The sequence below is a fragment of the Hippocampus bargibanti genome, linkage group LG05 (assembly GCF_051943395.1).
Source record: "Hippocampus bargibanti isolate YZ-2025 linkage group LG05, ASM5194339v1, whole genome shotgun sequence".
NCBI lineage: Eukaryota > Metazoa > Chordata > Actinopteri > Syngnathiformes > Syngnathidae > Hippocampus > Hippocampus bargibanti.
Window position 1 is genome coordinate 20585001 of NC_142738.1, and position 13393 is coordinate 20598393.

Here is a 13393-nt window from a genome sequence, read left to right on the forward strand (position 1 = left end):
GTGACTGTAAAGTGTCCTTGAGGGTTTTGAAAGGCGCTTACAAAGGAAATGTATTATTATTATTATTATTATTATTATTATTATTATTATTATTATTATTATTATTATTATTATTATTATTATTATTATTATTATTAATGTTGATGTTTGTACATTTATAACTTTATAATTATACTAATTGTGTTTACATGTTTTCCTGTTTTTAATAGATCCATTTTTTAAATGTCTTGGCTATGTAAAAAAAATTAGGCAATTTTTCAGTAATGAAGGGTTTGGTGAATGTGCAGATGAATCAGTTGGCTTCATTACCTCTAACAAGGTAAACAAGGCTTAGTTAATTGAAGACTAAATTACCCACATGTTTGTGTGTCAGTGTGTTACTTTATCAACCCTGTCTTCATGTGCCCTGGGACTGGCTGGCAACCAGTCCAGGATGTGTCCAACCTCTTGTCCAAAGTCTGTTGGGATAGGATCCAGGTCACCCCAGTGATGACCATTTGCAAAGGAATTAATTATTAGGAAGAACAATGTACTGCTGCTACCAGAAAGTTTTTTTGTTGTTGTAACATTGTAATTTATACTTAAATTCAACTAAATGATTACTGAAGGCGGCCAAACAGAAATGAGCAGGTAATTCTTTTTTATAATTTTGCCACCTCTATTTGCCTTCTATTGCACTGATGCATTTTGCGGTGCTTTTTCTTCCTACTTTTTTATTGCTCTACTCGTCTTCCTCCCTGTGAAACAAGTTCTCATCAGACCAGATAGCAGGACGGGACGTGAGATTGCTGCGGATCAGAAAGGTACTTACTCGAGACACATTATTTTTACATACATTCATGCATGCATAAATACATACTGTACATACACACACACACACACACACACACACACACACACACACACACACACACACACACACACACACACACACACACACACACACAGGCATACATATACACCTACACACACACACTGTACATACATACGTACATACATACATACATACATACATACATACATACATACATACATACATACATACATACATACATACATACATACATACAATTATCCTTAATAGGATGGTTGTTGTCTTGTAACTATATTTAAGGTGAGCATGACTGATGCTTGTGTTCAGGTGGGACAACTTGACTTGGCTCTGGAGGGGGGTGCTGACTCACCATTGGGGAAGTTAGTGGTGTCGTCTGTGTATGAGGGAGGTGCGGCAGACAAGCACGGTTTGTATGAATTGATGATTATTAAGGAATTTCATCCAGAGTGTGTATGTGTCCCTGCTAGGAATTTATCATTGGTAGCTATATGTCTGTAATATGCATTTGTAGGTGGGATTGTACCAGGTGATGAACTTATGGCGGTTAATGAGAAGATCCTGATAGACGCTCCACTGACCGAAGGACAAAACTCTTTGGCACGAGCCTGGAATAGCGGAGGGGTACTCTGTCATTTGATTCAGTGTCTTAACTGTCTTCCATATTCAAACGTGAATAGTCAGCGAGCTGATATACCAACAACATTTGGGTTAAAAACATAACAGAAAAAAAATGTAACAGCACACAGACAAAGTTTTTTTCCTCCTTTAGAGTCCACTTGGATTCAGGCCAAGTGGAGCAGAGATATGAGAGCATATGAATAAATAAACTTTACTTAGCAGTCAGCTTCTACCTTAACACAGTAAAATGTGTTCCTGCTTTTTATACGACCACATCTGTTTTCATCTCATGATTTTCGAGTCAATCAAGTCAGGTCGTCCGCTAGATAGTTTGAGGATTCTGTGTCCTGCACTTTTTAGGAAAAACACAAACAAAAGAACACAAAAAAAGTGTCAACAAGACATGTGGAATATGAAAGACTTTTATAGTATGCAGTCAGAAAAGCCCCCCTCCCAAAAAACACAGAAACAACATTTCATAAATTTGACAATGGGCTCATCACAACTGAGAACATGACAAAACAGCAACCAAAACAGAAGCGATGAATTGACAAAAGACGGGAAGGAACAAAGGCACCTTAATAGGAAATAAAAGTAGGTGAGGGACCTGGGTGACGACAACAAGCGGAAACAAAAACCAAAAGTAAGACAAGAAATGAAAACAATGGATACAGGGAATACACGACAATACACGAAACAAAACTTAATCGACCAGTACTCAAAGCACAGCCAACAAAAATACCAATCATGACACTTTTACTGTTGGCTTGGTGACATATTTGATCTTATTTTCATTTTTTTACACAAATACACAAATTGAATTTGTCATCATTTACAGGACTGGATTGATGTTGTTGTTGCAGTGTCACCCCCAAAACATTATGAAGATGAAATGTAAGTGTTTCACCCCCTCCTCCGTTTTGAACCTCTCTTATCACTGCGCATTGCCGCATTTGCTGTTAATTGAAATGTATACCTATACAGTATTTGTATTATGGGGCCAGTAATCTAGCATATAGAGATCAGGCACAGAATATGATGATGCTGTTTGTTTCTATGTGTTTGCACATTTTTGTGCAGCCCAAAGTCAGCATCAGTCAGTCCCAGTGCGAACAGAAAGGTGTTTGAAGGCAGCGCAACGCTGTACAGGCACGGCTACCTGCTTCAGCCCTAAGCCGCAACCCGGTAACTTGATCTGCTTTCAAACCTCCTCTTCTGCACAGCAGAGTGGATGTTGATGTTGTCTGTGGCATTTTTCCCCGCCTCGCTGAACTCAAGTGCATGTGACTGTCACTCAGGAGGACCAAAATTAGTGTTTTTATAGAGTTTCATGGCACGTGTATGAAAGTGCCAGCAGTGAGTCATGCGTACAATCGAATTTCCTTTTCAGTCAAAGAAAAGAAAAAAAACCCAAAAGTCTTAAGGCAATATCCCTTTATTCAACGTGCACTAGATAGAGACATGCTATTCGGGTAAAGACGTGAACAGCTAACGTGATCACTGACCCATCCTATCAAATATCTGCCACTCTCGTGTGTTTTATAGAAACAGGCCAGTGTGGTATTGTCCTGTGCCCTGAGGTCAGTCAATTGCTCTGACTGAGGATGTGACACGTTTTAGCATGCGTTGTCAACTAAGTGCCTGCACTGTAAGGGGGAGTTCTCCACTTGTATACACTGCTGTCTTGATCAATGATGCTCATTTTCATTTTGAAAGCTTTGCATAAAGGCAGAATACGTTGCGTGGACAATTTTGGTTTCAATCGGACTATTATTTGCTTGCAAAACCCAGCTGCATGTGTGTTACATTGTTGTGTTGCAGAGCACCCATAAGACAAAGAATGTTCTCGGTTTTCTCATATTGCCTTTGAATAATCAATAAATCTCTTTTGTCTTTTCCAACAGAACCTTCTTCTAGTCTCTGCGTAGACCACCAGTCTGGTGAAGAAGAAGGAACATTTTCATTCTTCAGGATTCCTTTGGGAATTACCTTGTCGTTTCCATCACGTCACAATAATGCACTTTCCTGCAGCCTCCTCATGCTTCTTTTGCTCTTTGTTTGCAAATTGGAAACGGGATATCCCGCTGAGATAGTGAATTGACTTTCTCTTGATTTGTAAAGGGTGCTCACGATCAGTACTTCATTTGACAATGTAGTAATCCACACGTCTGTGAGGCTGGGCTATGAAGCCAAAGCCCCTTCCCCGCTCCCTAAAAAATACATGTTTATGTTTTCCTATACGCTTGTGTCTTCGTAGGAATAGATGTGTGTCATATTCCAGGCAATGTCAAATCAAGTCAACTCAATTGCCGTTTGCAGGAATAAACAATGGAATTAAGAATCGATATTTGCTGGCGTCCTTAATGAATCTAGCAAATCCATTCATCCACTAATCGTACCACGGAAGGAAGAATCTCTCAACAAAAGCCATGAAATCACAAGAATAATTTGAAAAATTGTACCTTGAATCTCTCGATTGTGAGATGAACATGCTGCAGAAAATGTCCAACTTGTATTCTCATGACAATGTCTAATAACCTTTTGCTTCTTTCCTGTATCATTTCTTGCTCAGATATTTCCTTTAGAAGTATTTCATCTTTATTTATTTATTCGTTTAAAATTGGATTGTGTTAAAAAAATGCAGCTTGCAAAGACATAGGTGTGTTGCATCATACCGAGTACATATATTCATATATATTTTTATAGTTTGTGTTTTTTTGTGGGTTTTTAAGCTACATGCCAGACAAAATATCAAAGGCAGCTCTTAGAATGACAGTCAGATGCATGCAGTTCTACACGACTGGATTATTCTAACAGTACTCCATGGAGCCCCATGTTTTTTTACAATCATAAGGGAACAATCATTGAAAACGTTTGACATCCCCGGCAGGGAAACTAGTATCTTCTTCTTTTCCTTTCGGCTTTTCCTTTCAAGGGGTCGCCACAGCGAATCAGTAACCTCCATCTTCAGAGGTATGATACGCATGTTTGTTTTGGCCAAGCTTTTACGTCGGATGCCCTTCCTGACACAACCCTCTGTATTTATCCGGGCTTGGGACAGGCACAAGAAGACTTATGTCCCTTTGTGGCTACAGAACAAGCAACCAGTATGAAGAAGCAACATCTTTCACTGACAAAAGTCGTGTGTGAGTGTCCACAGGGGGCAATGATGCTTCTCTCTAAATTTCCAGTTCGATACATTCGATACATACCAGTTACATACATGTTTACAACCTTTGTTTCTTGCACACATCTTGATGGGATTGTTCGCTGCGGCATGAATTCCATGTTCAGAAACTGGGTCGAACAATCTCGTAATAGTGTTCCGCGTGTGTGGTGTTTCATCCCTTTTCCCAGTTATGTAACCACACTGTTTAGTCATCCCCACTCGAGCTGCATACGTGACTTTTGTCCGGCTACCATTTGCAGGATTACATCGACCCCTGCGAGGTTTTTGCTTGAATTGCTTGCCGATTCACGACGGGGGCCAAACAGTGGGCCTGGGTCCGCCTTCTTTGCCCCGACTCTGTTGTGACTTTTCACCTTCGCTGCACCCGATTTCAGCACCGAGGATAGCTCCACGCCTGAAACAACACCGCCATCTGTCCAAATGCCAAATTGCTCTCAGAGTTCATGACAGGACGCCCCTCGGTATTTTATTCCCCCTTCCTCCGTCGGAAGTGACGTAATTTGCAACGCCGAGAAGCCGGCGATGATCTCACGATACAAACAGGTAAATTCGTGATCGCCTGCCCCCACACTCGTGATGCTTATTTACACTGCTGTATTTATATGACTAATCTCGTTGTGTAATGCCGATTTTTATTCACATTAAATCGGATTTATCCATTCTTAAAAGTCATTATGTGCTGGAATTACATTAATTCAACTGTCAGATTAGAAGACAGCTGCTAGAAAATTTGCAGTCACTGATAAAGACATCATATCAAATCACTGATCAGTGCATCCCTCAGCTTAAAAAGTGATGATGATTCCTCCTGTTGAGATGAGATCCAACAAATCTACAGTTCACTTTTCACCTCTTAACCTGGAGCTCAAGTTTATATCAGGTGAGTAGTGTATGCTTTTCCAAATTATCTTCCTGTCTAATGTTTTAGGAATGCAGACATCGTTTCCTCCAGTGCTGTCCAAGCTGTGTTGACCTATATTTGTGCAGATTTTATTCTCGTCCTGTTTTACACCTCTCTCATAGTTTGATCGTTGATGTGGATCACCATTCAAGTGTGATTAAATGTTCTATCCTTAAATGTATTTTTTGAGACATGGAACTGATTAATTTGAGATGGCACAATATCGCACCAGAACGGTAGCCTATAAAGACGTGGCTCTGAATGTGTGACAGAAAGGGACAGTTCATGTGATTGCATGCAAGTGTAGAAGCTGTGTTGCACATGCATCACATTTTGTATCCAAGGTGATTTAAAATAGCACTCACAGCTCATAGCAACTGCATGCTCATTGTCACTTAGCTCATATGTACGCAGTGTGATCAGTAACTCATTCACTGCCATTCACAAGTTTATTCGCGAATTGAAAATATGACGTAGAGCGCCATTCCCCAATCTTTTTCTGGTTCAAATTTTTCTTGTTTGGGTGCCGATAAAGCGCTGGCCATAACCTCTGGCAATGTTTTTTCCCTTCCACAAGGCAGAAGCATTTCTCTTTTCATTCTAGCACTTTGTTCCCCCTTCAGCTGTTCTTAAAGCGCTGTATAAACCAATATGTATGTATTGCATTGTATTTTGGACAGCCACCCTCATTTGAAGCTCATATAATGCCAGACCCTGATAACTAAGGAATTAACTATTTTTTTCTCTGATTAAAGAAGAGTGTCTAAGGTTTATTATGCTGCATTGAATGTTGATGTAGTTCTAAAACTCAATATTTTGTGGGTCCTGGAATTCGAGTGACAATGACAAAAACCCTGGCACTGGAGTGGACACATTTTTGCAAATGTCTGGCAGTGAATGAGGTAATAGCAAAAAAACAGAACTGTAATGAAATACCATATTGGGAATGTCGCTGTACCCATGCATCCATCAATTATCTGATCCACTTTAACCTCAGAAGGCTTGCGGGGGTGGGGGGGGGGGTGCTGAAGCATATCCCAGCTGTCTTCAGGCAGTAGGCATGGGACATCTTAAACTGGTCGCCAGCCAACCACAGGGCACACAGATGGTTATGTTTGGATTATATTTTTCAGATCTGCTCCCATGTGAGTTTTAGTGATCCTCTGAACAAGTGCCATGATTGGCTGCACGCACCGTTGTGTGAGTTTATTTATTTGTATTTTTTTAGCTCTATGGTGTATGACATGATATGTTCAATGAATGAAAGAAAGACAGGAGGGGAGGCAACTCATAAATCAGAGTTGGGCTTCAGATTAACAACCTTGTTCATGCTTCATACGACCATAAAATGTTTGCTCTCCCCATTCGGCAGACAGCGTCCCTCCTTCATTTCTCTGTGTTTTGTCCCTCCCCTTCTTCATCTCCTGCCTTTCCTAGCTAATTCGTCCAGCCAGCCTGCACATTCAGCCCCTCCTGCTTTCGTCTCCCAAGGTCGCTCCGGTCTGAAAAGACACGGCAATAGCAGGTGCACTGCAGAATGCTGCCGCCGGTCTCCCCGCGTGCGCCTGTTAGTGTGTGTGAGCGGCATTTGAGAGAGTGTGAACGCGTTCCAATGGAGCTGCACGTAGCTGAGTGAAAACTGAAGCCTCGCTTTTAGACTGTGTGGGCAGCTGCAGGCAGACAGGATGCAGATGTTTGTCACCATCATGACCCCCAAAGCTGCTTAGACTGTAGAAAATACCAAGTAGCTACCGTTGTACTGGACTGGGATTGTCTCTGACACCCCCCCCCCCCCCCCTACCGACCTCCCACACACACACCTCGCCTTCCTTATTTCTCCTCTTCGGCACTGGATCCAAATTCTGCAAGCTGGACGACTTGAAAAGAGGTCACACTGGAAATTACTGGGAGCTGCTGAAGAGGCTGTTAGTGTCTCCTTTAAAAAAAGACACTATTCTGCTTTTTTTTTTTAATATGTGGGTCTCTCATCTATCTCTGATACACCCCCGCCACCCTGTCATTGTCTTCCCCCCTTTTCCTTCTGCTCTCCTTCCTCACACGCTGGCTGCTTGCAGAGTCCCAGTTCCACCATGTCCTTGGCGTTCTGTGGGAGTGAAAATAACTCGGGTGCTTACAATGTGGACGGGGGGGTTCTGAACAACGGCTGTTTCCTGGACGCGCTCAACCTAGTACCACACGTCTTCCTCCTCTTCATCACATTCCCCATCCTCTTCATTGGTGAGTTTTCCCCACACATTCACCAATCACGTATACACACACATACACACTTGAGGTAACATGAGCTACGGTGGGTTTCAAATTAGACACACTACAATAGGGTTTAGAACCATCCCCCAATTTTGATAATTGCGTGATAAATTAATTTGATGGATTACATTGTTGCATTGCCTTCTAACATTGACAAACAAATATACCCCTAATGAGTGTATTGTGAGAGAACCTCACAATCCATTTAGGATGTTTGACTTTTTTTATCAACACACTTTAGACAGGGCTTGATATATGTGCATATTATTTGATCTTTATGGTGTTTTCTGGGCAAATGGTCGACAGTTTTCAAAATATTTAGTTGTTACTTTCCTAGATCATGTATGGCCCATTCACGAAGTGTATAGTTCAGCATGTCAGCGCCACAACTTTTGCTTCTCCGTGTCTGCGCTCATCTGAGAAGGCATTAAAAATTAGCAATTTGTCACTCTCCATAGTTGGCTTGCCACTGCCTCTGTGTTCCTGTTTCACCCATGAAAAGCCATGATAATCCACAGTTGCCGCTGTCATATAATTGGAAAATATCTTAATTATGTTTACTATAACTTATGTTTATTATTTATGAGAGAGTTGAAACATGAACACCAAAAGTTACAAATTGTGACAAAATGACAACATATTGGAATTCATCTTCAGGCGCATCAAAACTCAAGAAACATTTCAATTTTCATAATTGTGGTTTTGTGGTGTTGCCATATTAGAACCCAATCATGAGAAACTGGAAAAATATAAGAATAATTGGAGAACTGCAACTCCGCTAGATGTGGAACGGTTAGCGGACTTCCTTTATGTAGCCTGTTGTAATAATTAGCATAACAATCTGTCCTGCTGGCCTTTGGGTTCCATCATTTACTGTCACTACTCATGCCGGAAGGAATTATTTTCACCTTTTTACCATATGAAAAAAGTTGGCTGCACATGTCAGCTGGGTGATCAATAGGCACATCTCTGTCCTAGCTTGTTTTGTCTGTATGGCGAAAGCTTTGACCTCAATCATAAAAAGGAATGCAAAGTACAAACATAAATCGTTGGCAAAAAAGAGCCACAGAAACTAAATATTATGGAATATGGTTATGATTGCGTGACTGTGTTGTGTTTGTTTTTTTATTACCGTAGTTTTATTTTCATATTAAATCCTTCCGTAAAGCTGCAGTTGTTGTGAAAGTGCTATAAAAATAAACATTTTGTATTCTAAATATGAATATTCTCTTGCAAATGGCAAGGTGAATTTGACACCCGAAAATATACACAATGAAATGGCAAAAGCCTAAACATGTGAAACTTAAGTCACGTGAGAATTAGAAAACCAAAACACAGGAAGGAACAAGGAACTCTTGGAAAAGGAGCAACTATGAGTATCTACGCGGTATCTTATGGTGAGGGAAGCTTGAACAGGGCCCCAACAATGAGCCAGTTTGGAGAATTGGTCTACCACAGTGAGGACGACCGTTTTGCCCTTGGAAACAGTGATGAAATCCAATGAGATGTGAGACTAAGGACAAAACGGTACAGACAATGTCTGAAGTAACCCTGTTGAAGGTTGGCGAGACAATTCGGCACAGTAGAAATACCTGGAATTGTTCAAAAAAAGTCAATCACTTGTAATGATATGAGCAAATCGTATTTGCATGTTTAACTAGTGATGCCTGGCTATAGACCAAAGGAGCATGTGCTGCTGCAAGTCAGTCTGATGAAAGCCTACGAGAGCCATACATGTCAATTGCCTTCTCCCTCCAACCAACACAGCCGTCCTAATAAAGAACCTCAACTCTATCCAGAAGTTGTATTATTTACCGAACCCGCTTACACAAAGCAACACATGGTGTCAGAATTGGTCTGGAAGACAAGAGGACGATATAAGGACTTGGAACGTAAGATTCCACGGAGGAAAGACATTGAGCACAACCCCCGGCAGAAAACAACAAAAATGGAAGCTTTACGTCCACCCGCAGCTCTGCAGCTAACAGGTAACGTGGCTGAAAACTGGAAGAGATTTAAGCAACGTTTTGAACTGTATTGGTCTGCAATTGGAGCTGATGAAAGCCATGTGAAGATGAAAGCATCCATGTTTTTGGACGTTGTGGGAGAGGAAGCTCTAGAGGTCTACAATAACTTCAACTAATTTGATGCTGAGGATGACAAGATGAAGCTTTCAAAAATAATGGAAAGGTTTGAAGCTTACTGCATTCCGAAACGCAATGTGACGTTTGAAAGGCACAGATTTTTCAGGTGTGCAGACAGTTGGAGAAACTATTGAACAATATGCAAACCAGCGAAGTGGGGTGTCCATGATGCCTAGGGTGGAAAGTCTGTCGAGCAGGATGGGGTGGGAAATGGTGTCAAAAGCCGCGGTCAAGTCGAGAAGGATGAGGATGGAGAGTGAACCGGCATCGGCTGCCATAAAAAGACCATTCGTGATTTTTATGAGAGCCGATTCAGTACTGCGGCGGGGGCGGAAACCAGACTGGAATTGTTCATAAAGGTTATTGTGGGTGAGGTAGTTGTGAAGCTGGGAGGCAACCGTTTTTTCAATGATTTTGGTGATAAACGGAAGATGGGAAATTGGACCTAAGTTATTGAAATCGTTTGGATCTGTGCCAGGTTTTTTTCAGGATTGGAGTAACAGCTGCGGCTTTAAGTGGGATAGGAACAATTCCAGTTGATAATGACAAGAAAAAGAAAAGATGATATGAATGTTTCATGTGAATGTTTCATTTATTGTTGCAAAATTTGTAAAGACTTTATTCAAGTTTAAATTGCTAATTACTGACATAATTAAATTCATTACATTTGTTAAAAGTAAATAATTCAATTAAGAAAGGGAGAAGTAATCATATGAGCTAATCGTATTTGCATGTAGTGATGACTGGCTATAGACCAAAGGAGCATGCGCTGCTGATGAAAGTCTACGAGAGCCGCACATGTCAATTGTCTTCCCCCTCCAACCAACACAGCCATCCTAATAAAGAACCTCAACTCTATCCAGAAGTTGTATCATTGACCGAACCCGCTTACACAAAGCAACACATCACTATCATAGTATGGAACTGCCGATTTGTAGGTTTCACATTTAATGCGGACAGACGTTCATCACACTACTATTACTGCCATTACTACTACTACTATGACTACTACTACTACCAGTGACGTGCGGTGAGGTTCATGACTGGTGAGGCACTGACGTCATCACAGTCACAAACAGTTACAAACATGAACTCGACAGAGTAGCTTATTCACCATATGATTTGCAGCAGTTAAAGTGTTTTGTTTAAAATGTCATGTCAGTATTCTTTATATAAACTGTAGCATAGAAAAAAAATGTTATTATCGTGTTACCTTTACTTATAAATGAAGTCCATGCTCTGCTCCTTCTGAAGAAAGTCATCCATACCTTTGTCACCGTTGAGGAAGGAGCACACATGACTGAATGTGGAGACGTGTTTATTCCAACGGCTAACAAGTGGATCTGACTCAAACAGAAAATGCAGTGAAATATATGTAACGTAAACCCGCCTCCTCCCATACACCTGCTGGGTGAGGTGCCTGGTCCTAGTGCCCGCCATAGCGCCCAGCGCAGATCACCCAGAAGGAAAGTCAAGGTGAAAACTTTGCTGGAGGCTTGACCAGCCTGCCACAACGACTACGCAGTCCTTCATTCTGTGGTGCAGGTGACGTTATTCGAGCAGGTGACCCGGGTGAGACGTGAGTGGGGGAACGACACTCAACCCTGACATGCCGCAGTGAGGCTGGAGGTTTCAGAGGGCGTCCGCGACGTGGAACCTGGGCTGGCGAAATGTCCTCGCCCGCAACTAAATGAGCCGGTTTGAGCCTGTCTACTAAAATGCCCTCCCTTCGCCCACCCATATCGAGCACAAAACTCTTTTCACCATGTTCGAGCACTCTAAAAGGGCCATCGTATTGTGGCTGGAGGGGAGAGTGGCGGGCATTGTGACGCACGAAGACAAAACGGGCTGAGCTAAGAGCAGGCGAAACAAATGAAACATTGACCAAATTCAAGTAAGTCAACAGTCTGGACTGTAGAAGCCAAGCAAGCTGTAGAAGCCTCAAATGTAAACTAAACAAATTGTGAAAAGGAAATGGATACTTGAAAGCAGCAGTAGAAATGTTGCTTCTTTTATTATCCTGAGCTGTGTGACCATGAAGTTTTCACGTTTACCGTGAGTAGACTGAAGGAACATTTTAAACAAGAGCATGCTCACTTTGCATCGCAACTGAAACTCTAAAGCACTGATTCATGAGTTTATTATTCGCTATTTACGTAGTACAGAAACACAGAAGAGGAAAGATCAGAATGAATATTACAACTTCTACCCCACCAGCAGTCATCTAGATACGCAGTATTTAATGTCTGTGTTGCGCTCTCCACTATAGTAAGGGAGATACGGTGTTGTGGGATCCAGAAAAAACCACAAGACAAGCAATGTGATACGTCTTGACTCAACAGTGGTTTACTTCGAATGCCCCGATCTAATGCAAACGTATGTTTACAACAATTTCCGGTCCAACGATCTAAATCGGTCCGACCCGAAACACTAACCGAAGCAGGCGTTCCATGTTTAAATAAACATTTTTGATATATATCATTTGTAAACCAATAGAACTACGCGAATGTAACCAAAATAGGAAATACGATAATTTACAACCTGTCACATACTCCCCCTCAAAATAGATGTTGTCCCCAACATATGTACTAGTAAATACATAAATGCGCTGGACGACGTGCCCAAAACAATGACGCACGGTATTATGAACTGCATCCAAATATGAACTATAATAATGAACAGTTTACAGACTGGAACTCTTTTCATACATTCTGTTTACATTATAACAATCAACAATTCACAGACTGGAACTCTTTTCATACATTCCGTTTTACTTATACAGGGCTCATCGGGGTCTTCTTGTTTCCATCTCACTGTTCTATTAAACCGAAGTGTCGATTAACCATTTCTGTAGTATTTCGTGGCATGATAGGGGTGTGCGCCATACATCCAAGGCATTGTCTGTTCACCATGATATGGTACTGTCCCTACATTGTAACAAGATGGCGAACCAAGGCGATCATACGTGAATACCTTGGGTCTCCTGTGTTCTCGTCGTGGCCGTTGATTTCCCCCAATATCAGGATTACTGGGGGTTGGCTGGGGAAAAGGGGGACACACCGTCACAGGTGAATCATTTTCCGGACCAATGTTGCCCTCCTGAGGTTGGTCAACTTCCGCAGCTCCCGGCTCTGTCCCCGGCAGTTCATTCCCCAGTTGATTGTCATCATGGTGGGTTGTCTCCACGAAGCTCACGTCCCGCGGTTCTGGTGAGTCTGGTCGGGTGCTCTGGCGATGCAACACTGGATAATACTCATCCTCCTCATCATCCTCTTCCGGATCCATTTCCGGCATCTTGTTCGGTCGTTGCCGAGTGGACTTTTCCTTGGACTGGGACTGTAGTGATGTCTCTAATGGCAAATGATCACATGGCAGCAAGAGATTGCGGTGGAGTATCCTAGATCTGCCCTTCCCCCTCTCAGGTTTCAGCTCATAAA

The 13393-nt window shown here is 41.8% G+C and overlaps 2 protein-coding genes across 10 annotated transcripts in view; both read left to right on the forward strand.

Annotated features, from left to right (window-relative positions):
• ush1c (Usher syndrome 1C) overlaps positions 1-3794 on the forward strand; it is a 20805-nt gene extending 17011 nt beyond the window's left edge. The window contains exons 22-27 of the mRNA XM_088997262.1: positions 750-803; positions 1142-1241; positions 1347-1456; positions 2292-2347; positions 2534-2638; positions 3358-3794. Of these exons, the coding sequence (XP_088853388.1) occupies positions 750-803; positions 1142-1241; positions 1347-1456; positions 2292-2347; positions 2534-2627 (414 nt within the window). The 3' untranslated portion in view covers positions 2628-2638; positions 3358-3794. The remainder of the gene's footprint in view (positions 1-749; positions 804-1141; positions 1242-1346; positions 1457-2291; positions 2348-2533; positions 2639-3357) is intronic.
• A 975-nt stretch (positions 3795-4769) lies between these two features.
• Positions 4770-13393, forward strand: part of abcc8 (ATP binding cassette subfamily C member 8) — a 64899-nt gene continuing 56275 nt past the window's right edge. For 3 of the 9 annotated variants that reach the window (XM_088997246.1, XM_088997247.1, XM_088997252.1), the window contains exons 1-2: positions 4772-5186; positions 7620-7782. In XM_088997246.1, coding sequence (XP_088853372.1) covers positions 5166-5186; positions 7620-7782 — 184 coding nt within the window. In that variant the 5' untranslated portion in view covers positions 4772-5165. Of the gene's footprint in view, positions 5187-5415; positions 5524-6703; positions 6745-6981; positions 7470-7619; positions 7783-13393 lie in introns of those variants that run through there. The other 6 variants (XM_088997250.1, XM_088997251.1, XM_088997248.1 and 3 more) reach the window with 6 other exon arrangements.